The sequence below is a fragment of the Cydia fagiglandana genome, chromosome 4 (assembly GCF_963556715.1).
Source record: "Cydia fagiglandana chromosome 4, ilCydFagi1.1, whole genome shotgun sequence".
NCBI classification, from domain to species: Eukaryota; Metazoa; Arthropoda; class Insecta; order Lepidoptera; family Tortricidae; genus Cydia; species Cydia fagiglandana.
The window spans coordinates 13,416,625-13,436,497 of NC_085935.1; the positions used below are offsets into that span (position 1 = coordinate 13,416,625).

Genomic DNA, 19,873 nt, shown 5'->3' on the forward strand with positions numbered 1-19,873 from the left:
AAAGTGATCGTGCATTACACGTTGCATATTCATTTCCCGACCTCAGCTCAAAGGACGCATAAAAATAAAACAAAGTACAGTCTTATGTAAATGTATTATATCAACTTGCTAAACGCAATGAATCACAATCACAATTAGGTAGTAAAACAAACCTATTCTTTTGTTTCCGTGTACAATGTTAATTGAAAGTCTATATTAATTTCCTCTTCTGCGTTAATGTTGCATCACTATGCATCAGCATCACAGTCATGGTTTGTTATTTTCCATTTAAATGCAACTGCAGGTATAGGAGACACAGAGGCCGTATGAGTATCCTTTTGGCATGCAGTGCTCCTGGCAGACGGCTTCTTCAGTGGGTTCGTCGAACTGGCAGGGTACACGGCGACTAGGAATTTTGGTTTCTGAAAGAATGAGTTTTTTTTACCAGGGTTTTAGTTACTCGTTTTCTACCGTAAAAGGGGTGGCTTTGAAATACAGGGGTGACTTCAAAGTTTCAGTTTTAGAACCATAATATTTTTGTAGTATGATTTCATCGTAACCTACTAATTATACGAACAGTTCGAGTAAATAAAGAATCAAGCTATTCATTGTGTATTACCAAAGGTATAACATATTAGGTTCATTAATAAGTAAGACTTAAAAGGTGAAACGGTTCTTAATATTTTATGATAGTGTGCCGTTAATAATTAATAACCATGCACTTTGGTTATTGGCATGGCACCATACCTACTTTTTAGGGTTCCGTACCCAAAGGGTAAAACGGGACCCTATTACTAAGACTTCGCTGTCCGTCCGTCCGTCCATCCGTCCGTCCGTCCGTCCGTCCCTCTGTCACCAGGCTGTATCTCACGGACCGTGATAGCTAGACAGTTGAAATTTTCACAGATGATGTATTTCTGTTGCCGCTATAGCAACAAATACTAAAAACAGAATAAAATAAAGATTTAAGTGGGGCTCCCATACAGCAAACATGATTTTTGACCAAAGTTAAGCAACGTCGGGCGTGGTCAGTACTTGGATGGGTGACCGTTTTCTTTTTGCATCTTTTTTTCGGTTTTTTTTTTTTGCTTTATGGTACGGAACCCTTCGTGCGCGAGTCCGACTCGCACTTGCCCGGTTTTTATTAAGCTAGTGACAAGCTGACAAGTATGTAATACCTATCAAAATACCTATGCTCAGCCCGACTAAGATTGTTTTGTACCTACACATAACCTAAAACCGGGTCATTCACACCTCGTTCATCAAAATCGGCTCAGTCATATCGACACTACAACGAAATACACGAACTAAGAATACATACAGAGGCATTGAGATAATGTACCTAGACTACGTACCTAGCTAAATCTGATTTATAAAAAATGTTGGTACGGATATGCATAAAACTAAAGGAGCATTCCATGAAATTGTCTACCGTTTGTCCCGTACAAACGCGAATTTGATGATGATTTGCAGATATAAGAGTTTCCTTTTCTGTGAAAAATGGCCAGAAATAAGCACAGAAAAATAATCGACTGCTTTAAACGCCGAAAAAAAAGTCGCTACACAGGAAATAAAATGCGTTTGTACGGGACAGCCCGTGGAATGCTCCTGAAGGTGATTTTCGACTTACCTGTTACAGATGGGTTAATCGTAGTTTTTTCAGGCAAACTTGCTACAACGGACTGGTCTAACGGTATCACTTCATCTCCTCTCTGAACCGTTCTTGGCTTCGCGACCGCGATATGCACTAAACAAATTGATAAGGCCAGAACAACAATCGTAGGAGTCAATTTTAATCCCATTTTGATGCTTGTATATCGGTGAGCTCACGAGCGGCGACTAAATATTAAATATTAGCAACAGCAAGTCAATGTTACGAAATAGCGTGTAGGTAAGTATAGGAGGGATTGAATGAACGCAACTCGACTAAAGGTCTTGCTTATATATGAACAACCGATTTATGAGTGCTTAGTGCGGTAGATGCGTCACAACGTTGCCAACTTAAACGTGCAGCTAACGATGTCGCTACTGTGTATGTGTTCCGAAAAAACTCGTTCGTGTTTACATAGTTCAACTTTTGACCGCTGCTATTGTTTGTACGTACGATTTAGAATTCGTGGTAAAGTCAACACAATACAATGACTCAGTGTATCATTTTGCCGGTTTCATTGTCATGGAGTGGACTTTACTATTCATGGTTTTCAACTGAAGATGAGTGAAGGTTGATAGTGTATGTACATATAAATATTGTCCAAGTAAATTAATAATCACTACACCTTAAAAAACAAACTCAAAAATTACTGAATAGACGGATTTTTATGCCGTTTCTACCTATAAATAAAGTGATTCTTGAGGAAGGTTTATGTTTAATTTCATAACCCGTGCGAAGCCTAGCTATTATCTGAATCAATCTATTCAATAATAATATGTTGTACTTACAGTACTATACCTAAACTTAGTCGGTAGGTAGGTATAAAGTAATTTACAAACATTTTAGGGTTCCGTAGCCTACTTGCCTAAAGTAATCGTAAATCCTCCATTATGTGTGGTCCGACACAGTGTGGATGATGATGAATTGTTTTATGCATGAATTAAAGTCAAACTTTAGAATTTTCGTGAAGCGTCATTTTATTAACATTTACATCATTATAATATAGACTTAAATCAATAATAGATACAACAAATTATAAATTTCTTTGAGGTCTGGCATTTGATAAAATAATTCTATGATATTATCGAAATTACATAGGTCACATTTTAGTAGGGATCAAAATCGTAAAGGAGTGCCATGTTATGTAGTAAGTTCCGTGGATTCCAACAGAAGGATCCAGTACTTCCCATCTATCACACGATCAGGCCGTCTAAAAGTCGTTTCAAAATGAGAGCGCAACTCGATTGTATGGCGACGGCTAGGTTCGTAACAATTAACAATTCATAGACCTTATTGTAAAGAACATAACGTCCACCAATGTAATAATACAAATACTGTGTATTGTAAAACACAGTAAGTAAGCTACCTAAGTATATGTTGTGTTCAATACAAAAAATACAAGTGGAATTGATTAATTCAAATTATTATATTGTCTGATAAATAGCGAGATCTTTGTGCCACAAAAGTGAATATAATACTTACAGATGTAGTGCGTCATTGTTTTCCTTCTTATTTTCTCGGAAACGTTCGTATTTGTCATGCTACTTCAGTCAACCTCGGTTTTTTTTGTACTTCTGACTGAAATAGCAAAACACGTTCGTACGTTGTGAAAATACGAACAAAAACAATTATGCACAACATTTGTAATATCATCATCTTGATAACCGTTATGTATAACCATGTCAGTGATCAATAAAGTCATTAACGTAAATAGCATAAGATATAATCGAAAATAACAGCCATCTAAAAACCTACCAAATATATAAACAACCAGGATGCCCAACATTTTCTACATTTTTCTCGTAAGAAATTTACTTTTAAGATAACATTAATAATTAAATAGAGTTTCATAGAATTCTAACAAGTATAATCAGCTTTTTAGCTTAAGCCTACAAATAAACGCAAAATAAGAGAACACGCTACAAATGTGCAAGACATTTTATGTCCGCACACACTCTACTATCCAATGCACACATTTTCTATAATGTGGACACCCTGATAACTATTTGTTCATAGCAGCCTATCCAGATCTTATGGAGCCTTAAATCTCTGTACATAGATCAATTCAGAAAAACTGGTACAAATGAAGCCTAATAAATTGATGACACTCAGCCACAATCTGAAAGGTGCTTTTAAAGAATTGGTACTCCATTTGTGGCGTTCCACGGCAAAAGGTACCTTATGGCGGCTGCCGCAATAATATTGGAGCGGCGTTAATAATAGCGTAAGCGCCAACCGCCATAAGGGTAAAGGTAACCCGTGGGACGTCACATTTAGTCCAGCTAAATATGAATCAACGTGCACATAGATTAATTATGGCATTGACAAAAGGATCCTAGAACGCGTAAAGTACAAAATATCGTAGCTACAATTTCGAAAGTTTTCCGTGTTTATGTCCATGTGATGTTATGTGGCATCATATGTTTTGTGGTAACTTATTGTCAGTACTTGACTGGACAGCCTTTTTGAACACGTATTAAAACATAATTTTATCGGATTTTATCATTATAATATGTTACATTTCGCTGGTTACCCGCGACCACGACCGCTGTAATCTACATAGAAACGTCGGAAATAAAGGTAAGAAAATAAATTCGTGATAGACCCGATAGAAATATGTTTGAATGATCGCAATCGTATAGCGCCATCTACTTCAATATTTTGCCCTACGCGTCTAGTAGTACAGGTCGATTCACAAAAGCCGCCACGACTGGAATGAACGAGACTTTAATTGTGTGAGTGACACCTGTATACAGTCAGAGCCACCATTTTACTGTGATACATATATAGATATTTTCATTCACTCATTCATTCCATTCGTGTCAACTTTAGTCAATCGACCTGTATTTGAATTTAAACTGTTGTGAGACATACTAACATTGAATAATTTTACGGTTTAGACTCACTTGTTTTTAGTCACTCGCGCGACATGCTTCGGAGAGCCTAGGTCTCCTTTCTCAAACACTAACAGTGCGAGCAGCGTTCACAACGGCCGTGTATCGCGTACTAAAAACAAGTGAGTCTAAACCGTAAAATTATTCGACCTGTATTTTTTTGTCCATAACCATAGTAAACATTCACATGCATAACTAACAGGACACGACGACCGGTACATTAGTGCTGCGACCACTGAATGGTTTTGATGTCCACTCCCTCCTGCACCATCTCCCACAGCGGGCTCATCTCTCGGAGGCGCTCCACGTGTCTGATCGTCTTCTCTGCCGTGTAGTCTACTTCGTCGATTGTTGTGAATCTTCCTAATCCGAATCTGTAAAAATTACAAAATGTTTTTGACCAAAAAAAACATAATAAACACAGGTGCCTTCAGATCCACAGCGCAGACTTCTTCATCATACAGATAGCTCATCCATCTCAGGTTCTTCGTCAAAATAAAACGTACATTTTCACACATGTCATCCGCAACAGGCATCGTCAAATTTTCAAAGGAAATTGGTCATTACAAAACACATAATAATAATAAGCCATTAACCTATATCCTAATATTCCTAATCCGGTAAGTACCCAGCACAACCGTCCCCAAAATACCCGCGGCGTTCCCGCGCTGAATAGCCAACGATATACGCAGCACCAGAGGGCCTACCGCGAACGACGTTCGACGTTTTGCCTTTCTGTCGCACTTATAAATTCGTACGTAAGTGTAACAGGGAGGCAACACGTCAAACGTAGTTCGCGGTAGGCCCTCAGTTACGAACACAGGGCTATAACCGCGAAAATCAAAATTCGCAAACTGCGGGCATCTTTCTCTGTCACTCTAATTACGCCTTCATTGGAGTAAAAGAGAAAGATCCCCGCAATTTGCGATTGATTGATTGATTGATTTCGGTTTTCGCGGTAGCCCCTCAGGTCCAGGTAGATAAGATGTTTTATTATCAGTCCGACGTAATAAGGTGCGTCCAGGAGGTACCGCTAAAATCTTCCTCTCTGTAGGTCTTACATATTCAAGCGATAGAGAAGCAAATAAAGAAATTTCGTGTTTCACGTTAGGGCTTTAAATCTAGCAAATGAGCCGCTCGCTCACTACACCTTGAAAAACGAAGTATATATGTGCACGATAAACTTGAAAACTACTGAACGGATTTTCATGCGGTTTTCACCTATCAATCGAGCGATTCTTGAAAAAGGTGTACAATTTGCTAACCCGTGCGAAGCCGGGGCGGCTCGCTATTCGTAGTACAAAATTCACAAAACAGTTAATACATATTTTTTGCAAAAAACGCAAACATGATTTGGAATAGGTATAGTTAAATGCACCTTTACACAAAAAATATACCTTATGTATGTCACTAGGTAAACAACATGTTATCAATTAATTGTTTTGAGTAGGTACATTTTTGATAATCAGAATAGTTTTGTCTTATCATCTGTGCAGGAGACTCAGTTTATGACATAAGAGATAAAAATGTTGATAAAGATAATTTGTTTGTCACAAACATTTTACCAATGTAGTAAACAACTGATAACGTATATTCCGAGTTTGTGATTGTAGTACTTAAGCGTCATATTTCCTTGTCTAATGCCTTCTCTACACTATCGGCGATGATCGTCGATAGTATCAGTGCCGGTAGTGTAGAGGAGCCATCAGCCGGCCTAGCCAGGGTTACAATCGCTATCGCTTCGACAACGAAAACCATTATGTCTCTCTATCACACTTCCATATTAGAGCGACAGTGACAGTTGCGTTTCGATCGCTACGGAGCGTAAACGATCGGCATCTTGGCTACGCGGCCTGGGCCGTCATGGATGAGCTATCTGTATGCTGGGGCCCTTGGGCACATAAGAATCGAATCAAACTAACATTTTTCTACTATGATCTATTTATCACGGGTAGTCAAATATACTGTTACTGTCTGTCCTTCGGGGCTAGACATCGTCGTAAGGCCCAGCCATACAAATGTAAACCCAAAATTATGCCACTGAAATTTGAACCTAGAGTGCAGGGAATAGAGTTGATTTTTATTTGTTAGAAAAATTAACGAAATAAAAGAAATGCTACTCTGTTGCAATTGAATATGGTTTAAACTTCATCGAACTAAAGAAGTACTATGTAAGACCTTGGGCCTTAGGACTCTTAGGAGGCTATTGCAAAAAAAAATACTTTTAGGCCTACTTATATTTCGTTTTTTTAGCATTAGAAATAAGGTAAACAATCTTGATGTGTCTTTTAATTGAAAAACACATTTTAAAAATAAGTTACGGCAAATATGTAACAATTATGAATCTAATACGATCATTTATATTCTTCTGCTTTCATAAATGATAGTTACTGATTTTTAAGGTCGTCAAGGAGGACATGCGTGCCAACGGACTCACTACCAGGGATGCCGAAGATCGGGCAAAGTGGTCACGAAGGAGTCGGAAGGCGGACCCCGGGTCCTCGCGCCCCGCGCGGGGGCACAGCCGAGCCGGGATTGACGCCAGGAGGATGATGATGAGTTACTGATTTTTAATAAGCGTTTTTCAATTAAAAGACATGCCAAAATCGCTTACCTTCTTCCAAGTTCTTTATAATGCTAAAAAAAACGAACTATAGCCAGGTATAATTGTGTGCAGCAATAATCACCTGATTGAACTGTGTGCTAAATCTTCGTCTGTTCCGATAGCTCTCAATACATAGGAAGGTTCTAAAGAGGCTGAGGTGCACGCCGAGCCACTTGACAGGGCCACATCTTTTAGGGCCATCAACAAAGATTCGCCTGTAAATAAATTTATATAAATGTATTGATTGTTACTTAGGAAAACTAAGGAGTCGGACTCGCGTTCGAAGGGTTCCGTACATAAGTCAGACTCACGCTTGACTACATATTTCTGATAGATTTTCCTGTCATCTATAGGTAAAGTACTACTTTGTGACATGTGTATTTTTTTCAAAATTTTAGTAGCCCAGTAGTTTTAGAAATAAGGGGGGGGGGGATGGTCGGACAGGCAGACAGACGCACGAGGGATCCTATAAAGGTTCCGCTTTTTCCTTTTGAGTTCTTACGGAACTCTAAAAAGAGATTTGAGTTTTCTTAGGTAAAACCTCGGGGTAAAACCTATGCAAGTTCTCCAAACGCTCTAGGCAAGTGGTCTATAAAAGAGGAGGCGAATGGGATGTTCAAATACTGATGATGATAACCTATCACTACTCCTTATAAAACTAAAGCCACCGCCGCGTCTGTCTGTTTGTGTGTTTGTATGTTCACGATAAACTCAAAAACTACGGAACGGATTGTCATGCGGTTCTCATGTATCAATAGAGTGATTCTTGAGGAAGGTTTAGGTGTATAATTTGTTAACCCATACGAAGCCGAGGCGGGTTGCTAGTATAAGATATTATATACCTTCAACATAAGCAAATGACAAATTGATACATCCATGGTAAGATTGTTCCGGATCCCCATTTCTGATGACATGTGACAGCTTTGAGTATATCTTGTCCAGGAATCTTTGTGAAAGTGTTTCCATCCAGGCATGGTCATATGCCATCTCACGCTCGGCCAGTTCACAAGCAGCGCCTGAAATTGTACAATTTAATTTATGTAGGGTAGACTGAGGCGAATTGGAACAAGATGAAAAATCCGTTCATATTGGAAATATTGCATTGATATGAGCGCACTTAAATTGCGCCGTACGTTTCTCCTCTTAGCCTATGACGTCAGTCATAAGTAATATTTTAAATATCAACAGATTTTTAGCCTGATCCGATTCACATTAAATAATGGAAATATGAAAAATTATCAATTAATTCTATTGGGGTATGGCAAAAAGGCGAGAGAAGCGTTAAATGTCTCAATAGTATATAAATAGTATATTACTTTCGAACCCGTAAATTTTCTAGTATTTAACATCAACTCAATTCATTATGATAGGTTTGCAGTTAACTGTTACAATGTAAGGTATACAGGTTCCGAGAGAGATGAGAGGCCTGCGCCGGTCCGTCGCCGTCAACGCAAGCTCACTCCTCGGTACGGAGTGAAATATGTCGAACGTTTTTCGTCTTAAAGTATGTGAGTGACCGGTTCTTAATATATCTAATATAAAGCTTCATTGTAACTTTAACTATGAGTTTTGATAAATTGTTAAGCTTTTATACACACAAATTGTATATTTTACCTAGTCCAACAACAAGAGGCGTGGGTACTGTGCCACTCCTCATTCCTCTTTCTTGCCCCCCTCCACTCTGTATGGGCTCTACTCGTACTCGAGGCCTACGCCGAATGTACAGCGCCCCAACACCTTTGGGTCCGTAAATTTTGTGGCCAGAAATTGACATTAAATCAATGTTCATCTTGTTAACATCCAGAGGGACCTTGCCCACAGCCTGTGCTGCATCTGTGTGGAAAAATATCTTTTTGCTTTTGCAGAGCGCTCCAATTTCAGCTACAGGCTGTTTTACACCTGAAAGCAAATGCAATAATTAGTTACCAGTTCTAAATTGATTTTTTAATTACTTTGGTGCATGGTTTGCTGGAACATTGCCAATGATATTATAGTAGGTTGCAATTGTATACTCATGTGTATACTATATTATAACCATACACGTCAGGAAGAAGTTGAAGAAATTTTAACCTTATATCATTTTATTTTAAGTTTCTAATTTCTTCATAAAAATATCTTGAGCTTGTTCCCGCCGTGTACTGTAAATACTAATGTATGCCAACTTCCCTTAGATCCCCTTATATCATGCACTTCACATATGCATAAGGGATATGATCAGGTATCAAAATCAGAATCATAAAAATATTTATAGCCACAAAAATATAAATGGTATGTCTTAAAAACACACATTAAAATTAACATACAATTAGGAAAATTTAAATTAGACCAGTATTTCCATACTTTTTTGAAGGCCTCGGGGTGGCTAGAGGTTATGTATTATTGGTAAAGCAGAAAAACGTATAAAAAGCTACCTATTTCATTATTGACAGTCATTATTGAAACAAGACTAGTTTCGGGGGTGAGTGCAGCTTCCAATTCTTTTAGGTCAATAATGCCATTGGCTCCCACTGGCAGATATGTAATCTTGAAGCCCTCTCCTTCTAGTGCTCTGCATGAGTCCAGTACACATTTATGTTCCTAAAAATCAAGATTAGATCATAATATTAGTATGTATCAGGCTCATTATAACTACAGCTACATATGAGTTGCTTAACTTCAAACTCGGGTAAATCCACCTGTCAGATTATGCGATTTTGGTATTAGGAACAAGTAAAAGGGTAGATCATTTCTGAGAGAGTTGAATGGATCTACCCGAGAAGTAAAAGTAGAAATGAAGTTAAACAATACATATGTATGAATTGCAACAAATTGCTTCATTTGAAAATCCTGTTTAAAAGCCAAAAAAATAAACCCCTTAAAAAAAGGTTACTCACAATTTGAGTAGTAACAATATGCTTTTTCCTGGGCGCATAAAACCTAGCAACTCCTTTTACAGATATATTATTAGACTCTGTGGCTCCCGAGGTAAATATGATTTCCTTCGGATCAGCTCTAATTAGATTAGCTACTTGTTCTCTAGCTTTTTCCACGGCTGCTTCACTCTCCCAACCGTATGCATGAGTCCTAGAATGTGGATTGCCATGCTGTCCTACAAAGTAAGGCATCATCACGTCAAGTACTCGAGGGTCCTGAAATAACATACATAATAAGTATTTAACATATTACACAGTTAAAAAATGTTAATAACAAAACTTCCGCGAGACAGAGACATTAAATATATTACGGGCACGTATTTTAAGTCGAAAAACGCTCGACATGTTTCACTCCGTACCTGTCGTGCGTTTTTCGACTTAAAATACGTGAGTGACCAAAAATGTTGTGAAAAACATGGTTGTAATAGCAACAAAACGTGATAATATTTAAACAAACTTCTTGGTTATTAGCACTTACGACAGGTGTTGTCGCTTGAGCGTCGAAGTAAAGGGGCCGGCCAACCTCTTCATGTTTCAAGGAAAACTTATCGTTAATATCTGAAAACAAATTTCGTTTAGTCCACGGTGTATTGCATCACAGAAAAATAAGGGGAAAATGTTATGTACCTGTACTGAGAAACTTTAGGGTTCCCTGTGTACATAGTAAAATTCCACTGTCTTGCGGTGTAGATATTTTTGCAGTTTTTGACAGTAATGTTATAACGCTTTTTGATAAGCGAAACATTTTTCTATTTTTTTATGTATTTTTATTGTACGCCGCAAATCGCGACAAATCTTCAAATGCGCTCTCTCTGCGAACTGTCAATGTCATATTGACATTGTTGACAAGAATGACAAAGTCCTCAAAGGTCGGCTACACACGGTCGTCGCATGTGATCTATGCACAAACTACTAAAAAGATCTATGGTTCCTTCTTCTTTATTCAAGCCGTAACAGATGGGCGTACAGAAGCTCAACTTTGGTCCGGTTAAAACGTCTCTTTCTCGCTCTCACTTATAGCTACGTCCTTAATAACCGTAATAGACTACCGCACCGCACCGCGACCTTGGTGCGATCAAAAATGTCAAAATATCTCTTTCTCGCTGTAATTTATAGCTGTTCAACAATGTTATTTCGTATCCCAGAGTTATTAAATTAAAAAAGAGTGGATAAATTTGTATTTATAACTTGGTCAAGTAGATCTTGTCAGTAGAAAAAGGCGGCAAATTTGAACAATGTAGGCGCGAAGGTATATCGTCCCATAGAAAATTTGAATTTCGCGCCTTTTTTTACTGACAAGATTTGCTTGACCAGCTATAATTTCATGTTAAATCATGGTACTTATGTGTTACCGTGTTATGGTATAAATTCTATAATTAATCTTAGTTACTTTTATGGCCCAATACTTTAGTAATATTCTCACCGATTTCACTTGTTTAAATTTGCTCTGAACAGATGAGAATGGGAATCATAATATAATGGCATCAAACAATATTTTTCCAAATGATTGGCTTCGTGCCCTTATAGACTTCTGTTTAAACCGGTTTAAACCAAGTATTGGGTAGACGGGATTGGTAATTAATTGGTAATATAGTTTGTCAAAGGACTGTCTCATTTCAATCATAGACAGAGAGAATCATACTATCTTTGTCTTACACTAGTACTAGCACCCAAAAGGATGAGTATAGTTTCCCTGGTTCTTACTGACTGTCAAATTAGTTTGACCAACTATATGCTGAGATAATCTATGAAGTAGGTTGAGCATGTAAAAGAATAAAATTCTGAAATAGTTTATTAATCAAAGATATCGTCATAGACGAGAAGATTTCGTTTAGCGTCTTTAGGCGGCGGGGGATTTCGCGGCGACGCTGCCGGAGCCCACGAGCCAGAGGTCTGCGGGGGCCGCCGCGTGGTGGTCACTCGCCAGCCCTCCTCGTTGCCGTCGAGAGCCGTGAGGGCGAGCGCGGCTACGTCCGCAGTGTCAAATGTCAGGAACACCCTGGAAATAACATTTGTTTGTTTGTCATTTGTCATTTGCATTCAAACGTTCTTGTTAGGCCTAAGAAGCTCAAAGGGTGACCGAAGCATTTCCGTTTCATCTTGGGCAAAAATGCTTTTATGTCAGGCTGTTCTCATCTATAGTTCGTTTTTTTAGCATTAGAAATAAGGTAAACAATCTTGATGTGTCTTAAAATTGAAAAACACAGTTTAAAAATAAGTTACAGCAAATATGTAATAATTATGAATCTCATACGATCATTTATAGTCTTCTGCTTTCATAAGTTATAGTTATTGATTTTAAGAAGCGTTTTTCAATTAAAAGACATGTCAAGATCGCTTACCTTCTTTCAAGTTCTTTCTAATGCTAAAAAAAACGAACTAGTCTCTAGACTCTAGAGACTCTAGAGTCTAGAGGGTGCACTTGTCCAATCCTCGTGAAATTTCGCGAGTATGTTCGATAATGAAATGAATTTATTTTATCAATTCAGTATTCGTTTTTTTTTTCATTATTCAATTCAAATGGGTACCCGACTCACAAGGCCGAGTCTACAGTTCAGAGTCACTAGTTATTAAAAGATTAAATGTCAGAAACATACTTGTCTTCATCAGCTTCTTGAGTATAAGTGAACGGCTCATAGCTGGCAAGGCGTCTCCGAATAACTTCCTCTGTAATCCGAGTGCCTGCCACTTGCAGTGTGCAACTCTTTGCAGCAGGAGCAGCACTTGTACTTCCAGGGGTTTCACTTCCAGGTGGATTGCGTGGGCCTTTTTCTTCCCTTGAATAATTAAATTAAAAATTATTAATTAAATACTGTATTTAATAGTTTTGATTGAGTCTAAGTGTAAGATATAAGATATCTCATCACCCATCAATGACCAGGATGACCTTTCATGTTGTATACCGTGAAATAAACTGCTTATGCTTTTATTAACTAATTGCATTGTTGGATATTAAAATAATTTAAAAAAGTTGATCATGTTGTGCCTAATACCTATTAAAGCTTCCTTAAATAAACCTATAGAATTAATGGAATCGAATAAGTAAAAACAATCAATACTTAATACATACAGCTATCATCAGTATCATCACTAGACAAACTAAATAAATTGATATTAATTTTTTTTTATTTATAAATTAAATATTTGAAGTAATAGTTTGAAACAATAACATACTTATCTCTTGCTGTGACAAATGAATCATATAAATATTTGACTTTGGGAGTAGGCTTCTCTTCTGGAGGCGGGGGTTCTTGAGATGCACTGAATGGCTGATATGAGGCTACCCCACCAGCAGCCCCAGTAGATCCACTCAGCTTGCGTTCTCTTCCTATAAATTGAAACATGATTGTAAAGTATTTAAATAAATATTATGAGACAATCCACACATTCAGTTTCGTCTCACAGTAAGGTCAAAAAGTCTTGGTATAATACACTGGGCTCCTAACAGACCTTAGCAGTTTGTCTTACCTAAACAAAGTTTCAAAAGCTTAGTCTTTAAAGTGTATAAAAAATTAGACAAAGTTGATGTTCACAGAAAGTTATGATAACCAGTACATATTTAACCATTTCGAAAAAAATTGATCTTTAATTACGGTGTACAATGATTATTGAATATTTCTAACCTGCTCGTGGTCTCTTGAAGCTAGCATTCTGTGGTTGAGGAGGCGGGCTCTTGATAGCCTGTATAGCTCCGCTTTTTATCAACTTCCGTGCTATTTCTCGAGCGTCGCGAGCTTCAGTCGGCCGTTTTGGAAGAACAGGCTTCTCTGGCTCCTGTTTGGGCGCCTTGAGAGCTTGAAGTGCTTTTTTCTTTTTCTTTAATTTCTGATATTTCGCTTGTAGCATAAGTTCTTCCTCGGTAAGGTTAGAAGGGAAATGTAAATACACCATGTTGTGGTTTACTCGAGAAACTTATAATTTACAAAGAAATATTGCTTTTAATGCAATATGAGAATAATAAATATCCAACTCTTGGTAATGACAGATCAGAATGACATTGACAGAAGGCGCAACATACACTATTTTATGGCTCCTCTACACGATGGGCCAGCGCCGGCCACTCCAAGGGACGCAGCCATGCGGTAGAATGAGATAGCAATATCACTTGCTCCCTCTAACGCATAAATGTGTCCCTTGGAGTGGCCGGCGTTGGTCCATCGTGTAGAGGAGCCATTAGTTGAATTTAAAGTAGCTAACACACTATCGCACCGCACCAAGTCAAGTCCCTCAATGACCTTGGTGCGGTGCGATAGTGTGTTAGCTACCTAAGGCATCATTTCGGAGTCCAGACGGGACAATTTGTCGCCAATCTAATTAAATTGTCCGATCAAATCAGGCCGTGCGGACGCAAAAGCTGATTGCGACCGATAAAATGGATGTCGATGCAATATGAATACCAAATTTGTTACGCTGGTGTTTTAGTTTGGTTGCATTTTTATTTAAATTAGAGGCTTCAAAATTAAATCTAAAATTGGTGATTAAATTGGAGATGTCGCCAATTTCATTTCTGATCAAATCGGTCGTCGATTCAGTTTCTTGGGTTTATTTCAAAATGGCGGTAATTGTAAAAAAGTTGGGTTTTAAAGTTAGCATTTTTTTATTTCTTACAATGTTAGCCAATATATTTATCGTGTTGATAATAATTAAACGATGCTGCATACAAAAATAAAATAAATGTTACGCCTTACTTCAGATTCAGACTTAATTAGACATTACATTACAACACACGCATTACAAACATTGAGGGCTTAAAGTTTACAAACAGCATGTAACGATTACACAAAAAAATTGTAGGTATTTAGCACCATTAACATAACGAAATATCTAGAACTTTGATAAGCTATGCCCCTCACGCTTTATCATTTATAAATAGGTATAATCATTTGAAAGTTGATAGAGTTAGACCAAGAAAAGTCTGCAGCGATTTTGATGGCCTACTATGCAGTGTCACTGTTATTTTAAACGTCAAACTTCTATGAAATTATGACGTATAAATAACATCTGGACTGCGTGGGCTATCAAAATCGCTGCAGACTTTTCTTAGTCTAACTCTAGTAAGAGTGGTCACTGGCATGAGTGGTATGGACACAAGGCATGTTCTGCATAATAAATGCTTCTTACCATCTTAATATAAGTAGGCATATGAGTGAACAAACTCTAAAGAACGATATGATTTAAGTTCAAGCCATCAACATTAAATAACGTAAGAATTGGGTTGTCTGTAGTAATACTAGTAATACAGCAAACCTACAACAATATTCTTTTTCTGTCCGTACATGGTAATTCACTGTATATAGTCGTGCTTCATCATCATAATCTTACACCAAGTTTACATCGGTAAATATGGCCTAAATAAGGATAATAGATACCTATGGCGTAAATAAGGATCAGAATGCGTTCATGGTGGAACTTAAAATAGGCGCAGTTGGGCCATTTTATTTAAATAACATAAAAAATCCCAATATTGAAAAAAAAGTGTAGGGGACAACTTTAAATAAAATGGCCCAGTTGGAGCAAGGGGGCACTTGAACCAACTGTCATTGTAAAAATTATTCCTTTAAAGTTAAAACCTACTATATTAAACAAAACTAACTAAACACTTCATGGACATGAAATTAAAGCTTCTTTTGTAAAACCTAGAAGACATATAAAATATATATATATTTTAGTAGTAATATAAGTATCAGTGTAAGTTACACAAGGAAATACCAAAGTTTAAAAACAGTGTCAACCCTATATCAGACATATGAACATTTAGAGCAAATAACTAGATACATATAATTATTCCTTAGTTAGTGGCAAAGCTAACTTATTTTACTAAAGGTACTAATACCAGTATTTAAAAAATGCATTGCCATGCCCAATTTCAGTAGGCAACCCTAATTATTATATAGGTTTTAAAAAACAATCATCATAATATAATGAACCTAAATATTATACAGGATAAAAACATTCATAAATTACAATCTGTCAATTCACAAAGAAAAAGTAATTAAGGTGATTTTGTAGATTTGAAAACAACTGGGAATAATAAGTAGGTACTTAAGTGGTAAGCAAATGCTTAAGCTTAAAAGCATGTTCAGCAACTGCAGCTGGGATCTTCAGGCGGCTCGGGGTTTGATATCTTAAAGCTATCATGATCTAAGGTCTGCAACTCAATCCTCGATCTGTTTGATTCCACCAGTTGTAAAGCGATGTCAGAGAACATTTCTTCAATGCCTTTTCCATTCTTACATGATGTCTTGTATGTGGTGTTTATGAGATTGTGACATTGTTCACTGAAAAAAGGAAAAACTTCTATAGCATTCAGTTATTTTATTTGGAAATATTTAAGTACATGAACTAAAAACTTGTTTAAGCTTTGGTTATTAAGTGCTGTTTATTAGACTGGTAGAGAATGCCATTTGTACATCATTGTTCTATTTTGTGCAATAAAGATTAACCCCCTTATTCATAAACATTTACTAAAGTTGACAAGCCGATAATAATTGTTTGTCCCTTTCCGATATATTGGCATGATGGAAAGGGACAAATGATTATTATCCGCTTGTCAACTTTAGTAAACGTTTAGGAATAAGGTGGTAAATAAATAAATACTCTAAGACTGCCTGTTGTTACCTCTATCCAATAGTCTTTGTTTAATGTTACTGTACATTTATTGTAAACTATGTGAGGTGTGCAATAAAGAGTATTGTATTGTGCAGGTACTAAAATGAAAGATTGCTTACTGATACTTATGTACTAAAATGACATATTGGTTGGACAAATTGTGGTAATCATTAGTTGTTTTAGTACCTGGGATATAAAAGTAAGAAATCTTTAACATATTCACTGCAAAGAACCCGCTGCGTAGGTTCATTTTGTATTGGAATGGGGCGTGAAAGTGTTAAGACATTTTCAATATGTACCATAATAATTATGTGTGCCAATCAACATACCAGAATGTTTCTATGTCAGCATCAGTAACCTGTGGAGATGTTCCTTCAAGGTCAGACTTGTTCCCGCACAAAAATATTTTGGCGTTTTCAGCATATGTCACAATATCCAGCAAGTGCTGACTCAGTACATGGAATGATGAAGAATTATCCAGGGAAAACACTAAGATGGCAGCTTCCGCAAATTTGTAGTAGCTGGACGTAACAGATGCAATTCTCTCCATGCCTCCAGTATCCCATAACTGTAACTGTTGGAGAAAATGTTAATGTGGGTGTAGCAAAAAATAATAATATATAGGTGTGTGTATTAATAAAATATTTCTATTATAATAAATAAAGTTGTATTAGGACTGACCTTGATTTCTTTGTCTCCAACCTGATACACTTTTTCAAAATGATCGAGTCCCAAAGTAGCTCTCCTGTCTGCGATAGGAACAAAGGTGTCATTGATAAATCGTCGAAATATAGAACTCTTCCCAACACCGTATTCGCCACATAATATTACTTTAAGAACTGGTGTTTTAACTACAGCCATGGCTGATCTTGCGTAGGCAAGGTTACCCACAAACTGAATTGTATAATTAATTAAGACGATTAGACCGGATCATCTTCAATGATACGTGAAATTGTCGACACTGCGTATATTTTATTGGCCACCTATACGGAAATACAACGGACAAATTGGATGAAAAATGGTTTACAGCGGTGCTATTGTAACATTTTAAATTACAATCGGTTATCAATAAACAAATAAATAAATAATCATGTCATTCAAAGACAATTTACATTAAATTTAAACAATGAATTATGAATGAAATGAAATAGTAGTTGTATGCAGGGCTGTTTCACTTAGAACTATCAATATGAAGTATGGGGGCATATGTCTTGTCATGAATCTAGAGATGTCGCTGGTAACGGCAAACATTTTACCCCTCATCCACTTGTTTTATTTCCTGGTGCAACATTTCACAGTGCTCAGCGTTTAGTTATACGCAGAAAAACAGCGGTGCAGTAGTCTGTTACGACTATCAGTATTTATGGTATGTAAAAAAGCGGTAATTTAAAAAAATATAAGCGCGATGGGTTATCGTCCCATAGACAATCTGAATTTCGCGTCTTTTTCTACTGACGCAGTTGTTTGACCGGCTATACTTTTGTCACTGCAATGAAATAAAAAAAGATTACCAAAACTGTCTTTTAACTTGTCTTTTTGACTTTTCGTGTAACCTGATACGCAGATAGCATATCGTTTTTTGTAATAAAATTTATGAATATCGTTACTCGGCGGCGAAGACAATGGCCGCATCTGAGAAACTTTGCTGCGTTCGGGGATGCGGCAACTCTCGTAAGTAAAATACCGAGCGGGAAAATTTAAAATAATAGTGCTAACAGGCCTGTACCGACGCGGCGCGCGGTCATGTGTTTTTCTGTATTTATTTATAAACTATCGATGTATAATAATCGCTCAAGCTGATTAGTAGATGCGAAACGGATTATACAATGTGTACAGCTTGGCAAAAAAGAGTAGACTTTAAAAAGTGGCAACACTGTAGTGTCGTCCCTTTCAAACCAATTTGTATAAGAAAACGGGACGACACTACAGTGTTGCCACTTTTTAATTCCTACTCTTTTTGCCAAGCTGTATAATTCATGCTATTTTCCGGTTAGTTTTTCCTAAAATACTACAAGAGTTAGACCAAAAGAAGTCTGCAACGATTTTGGTGCTACATCTTTTAAAAGTTATCAATTCTTGCCATTTTAACTATTGTTTTTCAGGTGCTAACGGAATGCCGCTGCATTCCTTTCCCCACCCAAAAAAGGACCCACAGAGATTTTCCGTGTGGGTGGAGACGGTGGGCTCGGTGGTGCAAGAACTAGAGCCTGATTATGTTTATAAAAGGCGGAGAGTCTGTCATGCTCACTTTGAAACTAATTATTTAACATGGTCTAATCGGCTCAGCCCAGATGCCGTCCCAACCCTGCGCTTACCTGGTGAGCTTCTGTAAATATTTGTCAATTTACTCTTAATAAGAATGTTTCAATGTCTAATATCCATTTTTTCTAACAGCCCAGCCAACTACGGCTCCACCTGACCTGGAACCGAATGAGAACCAATTTAACGGTCAAGGTACAACAAATAATCTATATCTAGCCTATGTGTACTTACTTTATTACTTGTACAAAACAGCGTGTAGTATCAGTATGTGAAAGCGTTGAATTTGCTGTAGTAGGTAGGTAGGTACCTACTAAAGCAAATTGTGTTTGAATTAGAACTTAGTTGTAGGTATTAAATATTTGTCAATTTACTCTTAATAAGAATGTTTCAATGTCTAAAGCCTCCTCCACACTCGTGCGCGAATCGCGGCGCGAAGCCGCGAACGTGAGTGTGGCGTCGATTTTCGCAGACAGCGAAATCGACTCCACTCGCGCTCGCGGCTTCGCCCGCGATTCACGCGCATAGTCTGGAGGGGGCTTAATATCCATTTTTTTCTAACAGCCCAGCCAACTACGGCTCCACCTGACCTGGAACCAGATGAGAACCTATGTAACGGTCAAGGTACAACAAATAATTTATATCTAGCCTATGTGTACTTACTTGTACAAAACAGCGTGTAGTATCAGTGTGTGAAAGCGTTGAATTTGATGTAGTAGGTAGGTAGGTACCTACTAAAGCAAACTGTGTTTGAATTAGAACTTAGTTGTAGGTATTTATTACTGAATTCCCGAAGAAGATCGTATGTGCTACAGATCCCAATGGCGCTTATAGTTTGTTCCTCTTAAAGACAGCACATTTATATAGGTATACTAGATGAAAACCCGGCTTCGCTCGGGTAAAATAAATAATAGTAATAGGTAATACTCATTATGAATTAAGTAATTATTTACTTTTAGACTTC

The 19,873-nt window shown here is 37.4% G+C and overlaps 4 protein-coding genes across 4 annotated transcripts; all 4 read right to left on the minus strand.

Annotated features, from left to right (window-relative positions):
* Positions 1-75: 75 nt before the first annotated feature.
* Positions 76-2,072, minus strand: LOC134663811 (uncharacterized). The gene is made up of 2 exons (XM_063520319.1): positions 1,610-2,072; positions 76-401 (listed from the first exon to the last, which is right to left on the minus strand). Exons 1-2 carry the CDS (start codon positions 1,779-1,781, stop codon positions 268-270), a joined length of 306 nt encoding a protein of 101 aa, XP_063376389.1. The 5' UTR covers positions 1,782-2,072; the 3' UTR covers positions 76-267.
* A 510-nt stretch (positions 2,073-2,582) lies between these two features.
* Positions 2,583-10,855, minus strand: LOC134663761 (cysteine desulfurase, mitochondrial). Its single transcript, XM_063520241.1, has 8 exons — positions 10,669-10,855; positions 10,520-10,599; positions 10,003-10,257; positions 9,541-9,706; positions 8,744-9,028; positions 7,972-8,145; positions 7,212-7,344; positions 2,583-4,898 (listed from the first exon to the last, which is right to left on the minus strand). Exons 1-8 carry the CDS (start codon positions 10,784-10,786, stop codon positions 4,745-4,747), a joined length of 1,365 nt encoding a protein of 454 aa, XP_063376311.1. The 5' UTR covers positions 10,787-10,855; the 3' UTR covers positions 2,583-4,744.
* A 962-nt stretch (positions 10,856-11,817) lies between these two features.
* On the minus strand, positions 11,818-14,011 carry LOC134664146 (negative elongation factor E). Its single transcript, XM_063520735.1, has 4 exons — positions 13,665-14,011; positions 13,216-13,369; positions 12,639-12,818; positions 11,818-12,040 (listed from the first exon to the last, which is right to left on the minus strand). Exons 1-4 carry the CDS (start codon positions 13,930-13,932, stop codon positions 11,836-11,838), a joined length of 807 nt encoding a protein of 268 aa, XP_063376805.1. The 5' UTR covers positions 13,933-14,011; the 3' UTR covers positions 11,818-11,835.
* Positions 14,012-14,619: 608 nt separating this feature from the next.
* Positions 14,620-17,764, minus strand: LOC134663762 (ras-related protein Rab-30). Its single transcript, XM_063520242.1, has 3 exons — positions 17,332-17,764; positions 16,980-17,224; positions 14,620-16,319 (listed from the first exon to the last, which is right to left on the minus strand). The coding sequence occupies exons 1-3, from the start codon at positions 17,509-17,511 to the stop codon at positions 16,121-16,123; spliced, it is 624 nt and encodes a 207-aa protein (XP_063376312.1). The 5' UTR covers positions 17,512-17,764; the 3' UTR covers positions 14,620-16,120.
* Between the last annotated feature and the right edge of the window lie 2,109 nt (positions 17,765-19,873).

Bases quoted from the DNA above. Each gene is read 5' to 3' on its own strand.
- LOC134663811 (XM_063520319.1), bottom strand. From the start codon at position 1,781: ATGGGATTAAAATTGACTCCTACGATTGTTGTTCTGGCCTTATCAATT. The intron at 402-1,609 runs GTAAGTCGAAAA...TCATTCTTTCAG, and splicing joins GATTAACCCATCTGTAACAG to AAACCAAAATTCCTAGTCGC.
- LOC134663761 (XM_063520241.1), bottom strand. From the start codon at position 10,786: ATGTTTCGCTTATCAAAAAGCGTTATAACATTACTGTCAAAAACTGCA. The intron at 10,600-10,668 runs GTACATAACATT...ATTTGTTTTCAG, and splicing joins CCTAAAGTTTCTCAGTACAG to ATATTAACGATAAGTTTTCC. The intron at 8,146-8,743 runs GTAAAATATACA...GTACAATTTCAG, and splicing joins GCCTCTTGTTGTTGGACTAG to GCGCTGCTTGTGAACTGGCC.
- LOC134664146 (XM_063520735.1), bottom strand. From the start codon at position 13,932: ATGGTGTATTTACATTTCCCTTCTAACCTTACCGAGGAAGAACTTATG. The intron at 13,370-13,664 runs GTTAGAAATATT...TTCAATTTATAG, and splicing joins CTTCAAGAGACCACGAGCAG to GAAGAGAACGCAAGCTGAGT. The intron at 12,041-12,638 runs GTATGTTTCTGA...TGTTATTTCCAG, and splicing joins CAAGAAGCTGATGAAGACAA to GGTGTTCCTGACATTTGACA.
- LOC134663762 (XM_063520242.1), bottom strand. From the start codon at position 17,511: ATGGCTGTAGTTAAAACACCAGTTCTTAAAGTAATATTATGTGGCGAA. The intron at 17,225-17,331 runs GTCAGTCCTAAT...TTTCTCCAACAG, and splicing joins TTGGAGACAAAGAAATCAAG to TTACAGTTATGGGATACTGG. The intron at 16,320-16,979 runs GTATGTTGATTG...TCCTTTTTTCAG, and splicing joins GCTGACATAGAAACATTCTG to TGAACAATGTCACAATCTCA.